We start from the raw sequence: 12,795 nt of genomic DNA, 5'->3' as shown, positions 1-12,795 counted from the left end.
AGCCAAAAATTGATCATTTTACTATATAGATGACTTATTACCAAAAATGCTGCCTAGAGACCCAAATGGTCCCCTAAAAGAACTTGCTAGCAAAACCCAGGTCTAATCTTCAAAGTTTGGTATCTCAGCATACAGATCAGGATCCCACAGCCATATTGCAGTGAAAGAGCGAGATCTTGTGTGTTAGGGCTCACTCACACTGTTTTATCGGATATCACTTGGCTCAGTCTTATACTTTGGGGCAGTGCAGGTCTTCGATTTTTTTCACATCCCGACTTGAATGATCTGATGATCTTCTCAAGCGCACCCATACAAGTGATTTATGTGGATACAGACAATGGAGAAGACGGAGAAATTAAGTTCTCCATCTTCTCCACTCCTGTGATATGATGCTCTCATGCGTTAGGCTATGAACACACAGAATGTTTTTGCTTCGTTTTTGGAGTTGGAATTGAGCAGAAATGCCATGTTTTTGATGAGTTTTATGCTTTTGAGGAGGGTTTGAAGATTTTCCTCTTAGCTTCCGCTCAGTTTTTGAGCCAAAAACTCCTCCAAGAACTCTGTGTGCACATAGCCTTAGCCTTAGATAAGCTCAGGAGCTTATTGCTTATATTATTAAGCTTAATATTATAATGGTATACATAGTTGAAAACAAAAAAATCGCATGTCCATCGAGTTTAACCAACAGATGGGAGAGAAGGTTACATAGTTACATAGGTTGAAAAAAGACCTAGGTCCATCAAGTTCAACCTTTCTCCACCAATTACACATCCTGTCACTAAATTAACTATAATCCGCAATATTATGTGTATCGAGAAAATCGTCCAGCCCTGTTTTAAAATCTGTTATAGTGTCTGCCATTACTCCCTGTGGTTGGGCATTCCACAATCTGACTGCTCTAACTGTAAAGAACCCTTTCCTGTTTAGCTGCCGGAATCGCCTTTCTTCCTCCCGTATTCCGCCAGTTAAATTCAGGGCATTTCTGTTACTCCAAAACTGCCCATCTGTGACGTGAATTATCTTTTTCATGATCTAGATTATAGCAGCATGCATAGGTAATAGGCAAAAATGCAAAATATATAGCCTTGTAGCTAAGCTGTATTTTTACACATTGTTCATGCATATATTATTAACTCTTTCATCTATAGGATTTCGAAACAATCCTCTGCTACTCCAGTATATAATATTATCTAGGTTTATTCTTCCACGTATGCCTAGCAAATAAAACCGCAATAAGTAGTTGTGATAATATATACTGGAATCTTCGGGATCACATATTGCTGGGTGTCCTATGGGCTTGGCATGAAGATTGTTCTTCCTTTTATATAATGAACTGTGTGGCTAGTCATCATTGAATGCAAATCACTGCATCATAATCTGCCTTTGTGTGGACATCTGCATTGCAGCTTCCCATGCCAACCGTTGCCACAGATTGTATTCTCACACTATTGTTACACCACAGCCGCTGATACCAGACAGGTTTTTCTGTATGTGGCTTCCTGTAGTGACAAAGCCTCTGCGAGAGCCTGGCATGAAGACTATGACCTTGTTTCTCTCCGTCTAGAGCAGCCAGACGCAGCAGCTGGATCATTCCTGGTGACTTCAAGCTGATTTTTTTTCCATTTCTTCATGCTTGCTTTGCTTAAATGGAGGCCAATAAAGACGAGCTAATATTTAGAATAGCCAGGAATTATTTATTCATAAATGTATAGCAATATCCGTCATACGCATGAAAGGAAATTGTGTTAACCTTGCATTAAATAAAGATAGAGGTGGGCAAATACAATTCCCAATTAATTAAGAGATGCGTTTAGCTAGGCATTCCATTAAGGAGCGTGATTCGTAAAAACTATTTCCAGCCATAAGCTGATGATCATCTAAATGACCTGCTTGATGGATTGTAAATAGCGTAGATTATTTCTGATCCCCACTGGCTTGTCTAATTTCAGCCTCCATTATATAAAGGTTTAGATTCATTATATCAGCAGTGGATATTTGGTGAGGTTTGTCACTACATGTAAGTTTTTATCAATGATGAGCGAACGTACTTGGATACAGTGTTATCCGAGCATGCTCGGGTGCGAACGTCGTGTTCGACTAACATGCTTGAATTCCCACAGCTGCATGTCCCACGCCTCTTCGACAGCCGCGAGACATGCAGGCATGAGTACTCAAATATATTTTTTAAGCACCCTGAAGACACTCTGTTAGCACCCAAGCATGCTCGGATAACACTTTCGCTCACCCCTAATCTTAGCCAATGAAACAGAACTAAGAAATGGCTCAGTCCATAGCTCAGCCTCCTTAACATTTTTTGCCTCATTACCCAGCTTTCAGACACAATGAATGCCCTGATCCTGGCGTGCCGGTGAATGGAAAAAGGTTTGGAGAGAGTTTGCAGCTGGGGAGCTCAGTGTCCTTCCTATGTGACGATGGCTTCATCCGGACTCATGGCTCGGAAACCATCACCTGCATCTTAAAGGAAGGAAACGTGGTCTGGAACAGTGCAGTCCTGAGATGTGAAGGTACTGTCATAGTCATTGTGAGGGAATACTGCATATCGCTAAAGAGATGAAGACATCTATGTAATGCTTTATGAATGCGGAACAAGTGGACTTACCGAACCCACTACATATTCCCTCACTACTAGGAGGAGCGTGTAAAAGTGAACCCTTCTTCTCTGTGTATCTCTTAGCTGGTTTGGAGTTGTCTGCTACACACACTCTTGAAAGGGAAATATTATACATAAATCATAATCATACGTCATATGACTAATAACCTTCAATTATGTCAGGTGCCCCCATTGCCAGTTATCCCCACTGGGTCTAGGTCCAGCAGCTCCATGTTCAGTTCGGGTTACCATTTTGCAGTCGAAGCATAAAAAGATAATGGTGCTGGCTTAGCTATTTGAGTTAGTAAACCAGACAGCCCCCTTCCATGCGGCCCTAATCATGTACCTACACAGGAAACTCTTCCTATTGTCAGCACAGGAGGAAAAATGGAATTGCCAAACCCAGGACTGAGAATTATCTGAGTATCAGTTACTCATGATTTTAAAGATCTCTGCTTACAGGCTTTCAATGGGAACCTACATAGTTTACTTCTGCTGGATAAATATCTGCCCTTGTTGTGTGAGGATCACACAGGTCCACAGCATATGATGGAACACAGCTCTGGTGTTGCAGAACTGTTATCGGAATAATCGGAGCACTATTATAGTACCATTGTAGTGTAAGTCTGTACAACAGCTACTGTATGCATGATACCAGAGGTGCCACATTGCCTAGTGGATAATAATTAAGGCACCAGTCTGATACCGGGTATATGGTTCAGGGATCGGGACCACTGATTTTGAGGCCTAAAAATGGATCTAAGCGACTGATTGGCGCACTGCCGCTGATGTTCCTTGCAGACATTAATTCCCCATACTTGCAGCATCCACTGATATTTCTAGCAGCAATGGTTACTTAAAAAATCCGCCCATTCAGAATTTGCAACTATTGTTTGAGAGGATTCCAATTCAAGACTCCCCTTCAAAATAACATAGTTGCTGTATAAAGGTGCCCGCGGCTTGTGGGAGGGCTCCTATACGTTCCAAGCAGACTACCCTGAGCTGCCCCTACCATACACTGGTATCAGCTATTGATAAATTGCCCTCACATATAACTCATGATTACGGAGTGATTCAAAACATTATATTTCATTCCTTAGATACTGTATCAGTGTATATTATTAGTCTCCACGTGTTTCGACCACCTACTTATTGGTGGGCACATCAGGACACTGTATTTGATAACTCCGTGAGCTTCAATATGAGCCACCAAGACAGATTTCTAGGAACTGGAATTAAATTATAACATTTCCCGAAAACACCTTCCCCCGGCTACATTTTGTTTTAATACAAACTGGCCTGACTCACCCTCCCCAAGTCCCACTAAGAGTCTTTGCCGCTGCTCCCAATGTCCGTTATTGACTGCAGCATTGACATCACATCTACAGCGCTGCAGCTAGTAACAGAGATCAGTAGCACTGCTCCAGCTGACAGCACAACCTGCCCAGAGCTGTTCAGCTCAGTTACTATATAGAGCTGTCATCATTACATCAGCGCTACAGAGTACAGCAGGCACATGGAGCAATAGAGAAGACTCAGTGTTGGACCTGAGGAGGGTGAGCAAAGCCAGCTGTTGTTTTTTAGACTGGGGAGTGAAAGTGGTTTTCCAAATGCAGAAAACCGATCAAGGTTTTTTCTTTGCAGCTCTGAGACTAGAATCTTATTGTGTTAGCAGTTTCCAATGTCTATATTACATTTTTGCCCCTCCTTTGAAACTTTTGGGTGAAATTTTGCAAATGCAAACATATCCAAAAGTTGCATTTTAAAAAATAAAATTTACTAACGACAGTTTAAAGAGAATCTGTCAAGTGCAAAAACACTATTAACTTGCAGATATGGGGTTAATCTGTAGGGCAGTAGCATTCTGAATATGTCCAGCACTTAGCCCCCGCTGCCTGGAAAAAATGAACTTTATTCTTCCCAACAGCATTCATGTATCAGTCATGGAGGTGGCACCAGCATGGGATCAGTCACCTCTCTGTGTATAAAGAGATGTGGCTGTACATGCGCCGCAACACTGATTGACAGCAGCTCAGCATTAGGGGGGGCGCAGTTACAGCTGCCGCTCTCTATACACAGAGCAGTGACTGAACACATTCTGACACCACCCTTTGACTGAAACTCAACAGATATCAGGATGAATAAAGACAGGCAGGTTCCCTAAGGCCGCTTTCACACTTCAGGCTTTCGGTATCCGGCATGGGGTGGCGAAAAACCGGACTACCGGATCCAACCGCATACGCAGACACCGGATCCTTCTTTCTGCCGGATATATACCTGGCAGAGAAGGTTTCCGGGCATGCGCAGTGCGAAAAACCGGTCCAGCGTTGGGAAAAACGTTTTTTCCAGACGCCCGAACCGGCTATTTTCTCCGGATCCGGAAAAAACCGGAGATGCCGCATTGCCATCCGGCGCAATGCGGCAGCACGGGGAAAAAGCTGGATCTGGTCTTAACAGGCGCCGGATCCGGCAGTCCGGTTTTTCGCCGCACCATGCCGGATACCGAAATCCTGAAGTGTGAAAGCGGCCTAAGATGGCTATTCCTGTTTAATTTTAGGGATAACTAATATTTATTTGTATTCATAAATAACTTGCATTTTTGCACTTAGTATGTATAATATCTATAATTTCATTCCATCTCTGTTCTCCTTCACTATATGATTGAGCATCAAAAATAGAACAAATGCACGCCAATAAAATCACCAAGTCTTTATTATTAATATATTAAAACACACAATAAAAGTGTATATACAGAAGAAATAGAGTACTCACAGGTAAATGAGAAATGACAGATATCACCCTAGCAAGAGTAAAACTATAGTGGAAACCTTGCTCTACCAATCAAAAAATGAAGTGGCAAGGGTATATTTATTGCACTTAGATAATATACATAGTATAATTCAGGTAGTAGCATGAGTGAATATAATACTAATATAAAGAGTTATCTACCCACATGAAAATACAAGTCGTTAGGAGACTATATAGTAACAAAAATGATATTATATACCCACATAGCACAAGAGATACAAACCACAAGGGAGCCGGTGAAGACCCGCCACACCTAATGCACGTTTTGAAGAAATTGCTTCATCCAGAGGTGGTGTGGTATAAGTGTAAGGAGGTGACAGAGTCCGTCATGTGTCTTCCCTCCTTGTGTACACATGTATCATGTGCGACACCCTGTCATTTACTAATGTTACTGTACTGTTGCTGTATTGTTTATGTACTGTAATATGGAGGTGTTTGTTATGTATAGAAGTAGGGATAGAATAGCAGGTAGCATAGAACAATAGTGGGGTTAGCTTAGTGGGGCACATTAGTGATAGGGATTCAGAGTCTAGAGTAGATATAGTGGGTATTAGGGGTTTGTCAGTTGGGAGGAGCTATAGAGTAGTGCAGCATAGAACAGTGGGATATAGGGAGGCACTTCCTGGTTAGAAGTAGTCAGGATGCAGCAGTCATGAAAGACAGTCTGCTAGCCGTGGGGATAAGGCTTCTAAGGCAGAAAGGGGCCCCAGGCTGGGTGTTGTGCAGGCGGCCACCAGCTTAGACAGAACCATTCCAAGGAGGATCCGAAGCTTACAGCTCTGACTACAGGGCAGCTGAGATGCGAGCCCGTTACCCTATAACTTGAAGCTTGACCAGGGGAATGTCAGATAGCTGGAGGGCCTAAAAGCATGGTCGGGACAGAGGTTGTCTGGAAGCGAGGCAGGGATTGCCAGAAGCGAGGAAGAGATTGCCAGAAGTGAGACAGGGATTGCCAGAAGGAACTCAGGTTGCCAGGAAGGCAGAGAAAGCTTGAGAGATGCCACTTTGTGTACACTATGCTGCATTTGTGATGGATACCCTTTTGCCATGTAAAGTTGAATTGTTGGAAAAAGACATTTTCTCTGAAATGGTTTGTGGAGTTCGTGGAAGCAGAGCCGGCGTGACAGAAGCTGAGGGGACTCTGACAGTAAATGTGAGTGTACTGTTGCACACACTACACATGCAGCAGAAGGGACATTGTATTTCTTCTATGGGGCTCCAGGGTGTGGGAATAGTACTGCCCGTTGCCACAACTACCACCCTGGCAACCTTGCATAAGAATGCTGGGTATTTAAATGGGAATCATTCAATGAAAACAGGCAATTTTCTTATTAAACACCTGTGTGCAGAATGTTAATGCCGCCTATAGCATGTTCAGCCACTTTATAATCAATGAGACTCTGAACACAGCGACACCCGCCATGTAAGCTAAATGGTAACCCTGATGTAAGGGGTGGGTCAATGCGTCAAAACTTGCGTAAAGGAAGTATGTACTGTATACTCGTATTAGATGGGGAAGGTGAAGCAAGTCAAAGGAGAACTAGCGAAAGTGCGTCACAGATCACATGACACGGTGTAGTCACATGAAAACTGTTACGTATAGTAAACACATGCCACTCCTATGTGCCTCTATGCACTGATATCAATCAACAAAAAGGGGGCTGGATATAGTGATGTCTCCATGACAATGTCACTATATCCGGCCCGTTTTTGGTGTTTCTGATAAATTGTGCACATTAGCCCCGATCTATGGATTGTGAATATAGGTATTCATATATGTTCGCACATGTAAAATGTTACGTACTGCAAAAAGTCACAGCCTCCTTTGTCTTCTTCTTTGCTCCCTGGATCTTTCAACTCTTCCCTTACACTAATCCATAGCAATGAACCTTGTAAAACATAGAATTAGGGTTCAAAGCTCGCCAAGGTCATTAGAACTGAGTTCCCTATGAAGGAGATATTTTCTGCAGTTGAAAGCCCTCCTTTTCTATATCGTTTTGGTAAAAATACAGCAGGACTGAGAAGATATTTGCATTTGTTTGAATCAGTGATGGTTTGATGCAGGGGAATGAAAATATGTAATTAGTTTTCTGTGTCTAGTCATTATTTTCAGTGTGGAGAAGTCATTTTCTATGACAATTATTTTGGATAAAGGGTTCTCCAGCTCTCCAAAATTCATAGTATATTCTTAAAGGGGTGTTCTCCAGTGTGAAAATTATCTCCTGTCCAAAGGATAGGGGATAGCCTTCTGATTGCTGGTGATCCATTTGTGATGGCCCTCATCGTGCCTGAAGAATCGCAGCTCAATGCAGCAGAGATTGATTGTGCTCACTGCCACTCCATTCATTCTAAGGCCGGAGTCACACACAACGTATAAAAATCGGTCCGTTTTTTATGGCCGACAATCGCCTCAATGTTTCATGAACAGTGACCCATATGTAATCCGTTTTTGATGCGAGGATGCGATTTTCTTGCATCAAAATATCCGTGTGACATCCGTATGGCATCCGAACGGTGAGATTTTCTCGCCGGCTTGCAAAATGGACATATAATGGGTCCATAGCCTCAAATATTTGTGTCATGTCAGTGAGACACACACACAGCCTAGAGAGGGACCATTGTTTTTGGGCACCCCGGCTAAAAAAATCTGCCCCCAGTCACCCCAGAAAAGGTGCATCTATAAGATGTGCCAGTTCTGGCACTTACTCTCTTCCCATTGCCCTTTAGCAGGTGGAATATGGGGTAATAAGGAGTTAATGTCACCTTGCTATTGTAAGGTGACATTAAGCATGGTTAATAATGGAGAGGTGTCAATAAGACACCTATGCATTATTAATCCACTAGTCAGAAAGGGGTTAAAAAAGCACTCACACATTAAGAAAAAGACTTTTAATGAAATAAACACACAGTTTTTTCCATCTTCATTACACTCCCAATCTATTCGAAGCCATCGTTCTCCTGTAAAAAAATCCAAAATAAAAAAGCAACAATATCCATACCTGTCTGCCGTACAGGTGTGGGAAAGTTTCTGAATACTTTCCCACGCTGATGAGTTCACCTCAGGTCAGGCGGGGAGTCAGAGCAGCCTAAGTGACTACCGCTGATGTCAGTGAGGCTGTGCTAACTCCCCGCCCGATCCGCGGTGAACTGACAGCATGTGAAAGTATTGAGAAACTTTCCCACGTTAATCAGTTAATCTCCGGTCAGGCGGGGAGGCAGCTTTTCCTTCATTCCTCTGTGGTTTACAGCCGGGCCGGTCGCATTAGCAACCGCTTCCAGTTGTAAGCTATTTAACCCCTTCAGATGGATTGCTGCATGGGACATTAATCTCTTATTACTCTATATGCCACTGCTACACGGCAATGGGAAGAGAGTGTGTAAGTGCCAGAATTGGTGCATCTTACAGATGCGCCTTTTCTGGTGTGGCTGGGGGCCCAAAACAATGGTCCCTCTCTTGGCTATTAATATCTGCCCTCAGTCACTGGCTTGCCCTCTCTGGCAGAGAAAATTAGGCGAGAGCCCGTGCCAGTTTTTTCCGTGAATTAATCCTTTAATTTAACACCTACAGCTCCAAAAGTTTACACACATACACTACTAACATTAGTGAGGGACATATAAAATAACAGATATGCAATGGTTTACTGTATGTAAACCATGTCTCATATCCTGTCGGGTTCTGTAATGATTTTGCAGATGCCGACAATTGAATTTTCACCTATTCTGTTATTTATATCTCTATGAAATATAAATATATATATATATATATATATACGAGTCTCGGGCATAATATGGTGCAAATCACAGCACGCTGCAATTTCTTCCGCATGTATAATACGAGCGATAAAAAAACGGATGATGGGAGCTGCCCCATAGATTAACATTGGTTCGAGTGCAATACGATTATTTTCTCACATAGCGCTCGTCCGTATTTCTCTCTAGTGTGACTCCGGCCTAATGGGAGTGCTGAAGATGAGTGGAGCGCAGCACTCAGCAATCGCTGGTGCTCCCATTAAGGCTATGTTCACACTGGGTGATTTTGCTGCATTTTCTTATGCTAATTTTCAGCTGCAGTTGACAGTACAAGCTATGTCTATGAGATTTCAGAAATCTCATGCACACACCTTGGTTTTTTTGCCATCAGGATTTTGTGCTTTGCTGAGTTTTTTGGACATAGAAGATGTCACTTCTTTCACCATTTTTTCAGCATTTGTCATCCTTTCAATTGAATAGAAAAAAATGCAGTAACCCCTTACCTAAAACACCACAAAAACACAGCAAAACCTGCATTTTTGAGGCAGCTTCTTTCTTGCCAAGCACTCAGGTTTTGCAGCAGAAACAAAATGCTGCAGAAACAAAATGCAGCAGAAACAAAATGCAGCAAAAACACCCAGTGTGAACATAGCCTTATAATGAATTTAGTGGTAGTGCTCTTTATCAAGCTCTGCTCCATTTGGCTGGGGCCCTGGTTCTCAGGATCTGTGGGCGTCACTGAGGTAAGACCCCCCCAGCAGACAGAAAGTGACCCCTGTACCTTGGAAACGTGATAACTTTTAAACTAAAGAGCACCCCTTTAAGATAGGGTATCAATATTAAATTGGTTAGAAGCTTACTTTCAGCACCTGAAACAGTCAGAAGATTGAAGAGGCCATAACGCCAACAAATGTCATGTCCCCTTCATTCTTTACCCAGCAGAACTTGTTGCAGTCGGTATTGCCGCTCAGTCTCATTCACTCAGAGGTGTAGCTAGGGTTTTTGTTCAGGGGGGGCGAAACTTCTGAGTGTGTCCCTAACTAGGTAACTTTGATTACAATTCGGTGACGCCCCCTAATAGTGGATGTAGGAGATGACTGCGCTGTTACTGACAATAATCCCTGTATAAACACCAATATCGATATTACCTCCATATGGTCAGTGGTAAATAAATACCAGTCCTACAAAACATATACAGTGGGGCAAAAAAGTATTTAGTCAGTCAGCAATAGTGCAAGTTCCACCACTTAAAAAGATGAGAGGCGTCTGTAATTTACATCATAGGTAGACCTCAACTATGGGAGACAAACTGAGAAAAAAAAATCCAGAAAATCACATTGTCTGTTTTTTTTTCATTTTATTTGCATATTATGGTGGAAAATAAGTATTTGGTCAGAAACAAGCAATCAAGATTTCTGGCTCTCACAGACCTGTAACTTCTTCTTTAAGAGTCTCCTCTTTCCTCCACTCATTACCTGTAGTAATGGCACCTGTTTAAACTTGTTATCAGTATAAAAAGACACCTGTGCACACCCTCAAACAGTCTGACTCCAAACTCCACTATGGTGAAGACCAAAGAGCTGTCAAAGGACACCAGAAACAAAATTGTAGCCCTGCACCAGGCTGGGAAGACTGAATCTGCAATAGCCAACCAGTTTGGAGTGAAGAAATCAACTGTGGGAGCAATAATTAGAAAATGGAAGACATACAAGACCACTGATAATCTCCCTCGATCTGGTGCTCCACGCAAAATCCCACCCCGTGGGGTCAGAATGATCACAAGAACGGTGAGCAAAAATCCCAGAACCACGCGGGGGGACCTAGTGAATGAACTGCAGAGAGCTGGGACCAATGTAACAAGGCCTACCATAAGTAACACACTACGCCACCATGGACTCAGATCCTGCAGTGCCAGACGTGTCCCACTGCTTAAGCCTGTACATGTCCGGGCCCGTCTGAAGTTTGCTAGAGAGCATTTGGATGATCCAGAGGAGTTTTGGGAGAATGTCCTATGGTCTGATGAAACCAAACTGGAACTGTTTGGTAGAAACACAACTTGTCGTGTTTGGAGGAAAAAGAATACTGAGTTGCATCCATCAAACACCATACCTACTGTAAAGCATGGTGGTGGAAACATCATGCTTTGGGGCTGTTTCTCTGCAAAGGGGCCAGGACGACTGATCCGGGTACATGAAAGAATGAATGGGGCCATGTATCGTGAGATTTTGAGTGCAAACCTCCTTCCATCAGCAAGGGCATTGCAGATGAAACGTGGCTGGGTCTTTCAACATGACAATGATCCAAAGCACACCGCCAGGGCAACGAAGGAGTGGCTTCGTAAGAAGCATTTCAAGGTCCTGGAGTGGCCTAGCCAGTCTCCAGATCTCAACCCTATAGAAAACCTTTGGAGGGAGTTGAAAGTCCGTGTTGCCAAGCGAAAAGCCAAAAACATCACTGCTCTAGAGGAGATCTGCATGGAGGAATGGGCCAACATACCAACAACAGTGTGTGGCAACCTTGTGAAGACTTACAGAAAACGTTTGACCTCTGTCATTGCCAACAAAGGATATATCACAAAGTATTGAGATAAAATTTTGTTTCTGACCAAATACTTATTTTCCACCATAATATGCAAATAAAATGAAAAAAAAACAGACAATGTGATTTTCTGGATTTTTTTTTCTCAGTTTGTCTCCCATAGTTGAGGTCTACCTATGATGTAAATTACAGACGCCTCTCATCTTTTTAAGTGGTGGAACTTGCACTATTGCTGACTGACTAAATACTTTTTTGCCCCACTGTAAGTGGTTACTGCACAGATATAGTTGGTGTCTTACCGCTGACGATCTTTCTGATGGAATCGTTCACTTTTCACGTCTTTTCCATCTGGCCCAGACCGACATGACAGCTCCTCCAGCCAGGACTCGGCTACAGAGAATACAACAACGACACGTTTCACTTCTCATATTCCAGCCCCATCTTCATCTATCTCCAACCTGCACAAACCCCTCATCCTGCTGATACCCCAATGCTGAGCCGCTGCTGCCATATGTGTCCCTATTACTGCACCTGATACCCCAATGCTGAGCCGCTGCTGCCATATGTGTCCCTATTACTGCACCTGATACCCCAATGCTGAGCTGCTGCTGTATGTGTCCCTATTATTATTATTTATTATTATTATTAATATTTATTTATATAGCGCCATTGATTCTATGGTGCTGTACATGAGAAGGGGTTACATACAAATTACAGATATCACTTACCGTAAACAAACTAACAATCACAGACTGATATAGAGGGGAGAGAGGACCCTGCCCTTTCGGGCTTACATTCTACAGGATGGTGGAGAAGGAGACAGTAGGTTGGGGGGTTGCAGCAGCTCCAGTGATGGTGAGGCGGTAGCTCCAGTAGTGGTGAGGAGGTAGCGAGGTCATTGCAGGCTGTAGGCTTTCCTGAAGAGATGGGTTTTCAGGTTCCGTCTGAAGGATCCGAGTATGGTTGATAGTGGACGTGTTGTGGCAAAGAATTCCAGAGAATGGGGGCTATTCGGGAGAAGTCTTGGAGGCGGTTGGGTGAAGAGTAAATAAGTGTGGAGGAGAGAAGGAGGTCTTGGGAGGATCGGA

General features: G+C 43.1%; 1 protein-coding gene across 1 annotated transcript in view; it reads left to right on the top strand.

Annotated features, from left to right (window-relative positions):
* The window catches only part of CSMD2 (CUB and Sushi multiple domains 2), a 1,542,159-nt gene that overhangs the window by 1,111,571 nt on the left and 417,793 nt on the right, over positions 1–12,795 (top strand). The window contains exon 15 of the mRNA XM_073571899.1: positions 2,331–2,525. Within this exon, the coding sequence (XP_073428000.1) occupies positions 2,331–2,525 (195 nt within the window). The remainder of the gene's footprint in view (positions 1–2,330; positions 2,526–12,795) is intronic.

This window comes from Dendrobates tinctorius, unplaced genomic scaffold (assembly GCF_039654945.1).
Source record: "Dendrobates tinctorius isolate UK_male_01 unplaced genomic scaffold, ASM3965494v1 ptg000007l, whole genome shotgun sequence".
Lineage (NCBI taxonomy): Eukaryota > Metazoa > Chordata > Amphibia > Anura > Dendrobatidae > Dendrobates > Dendrobates tinctorius.
Note: the sequence above shows the minus strand (reverse complement) of the source record. Positions and strands in the feature narration are given on the sequence as shown.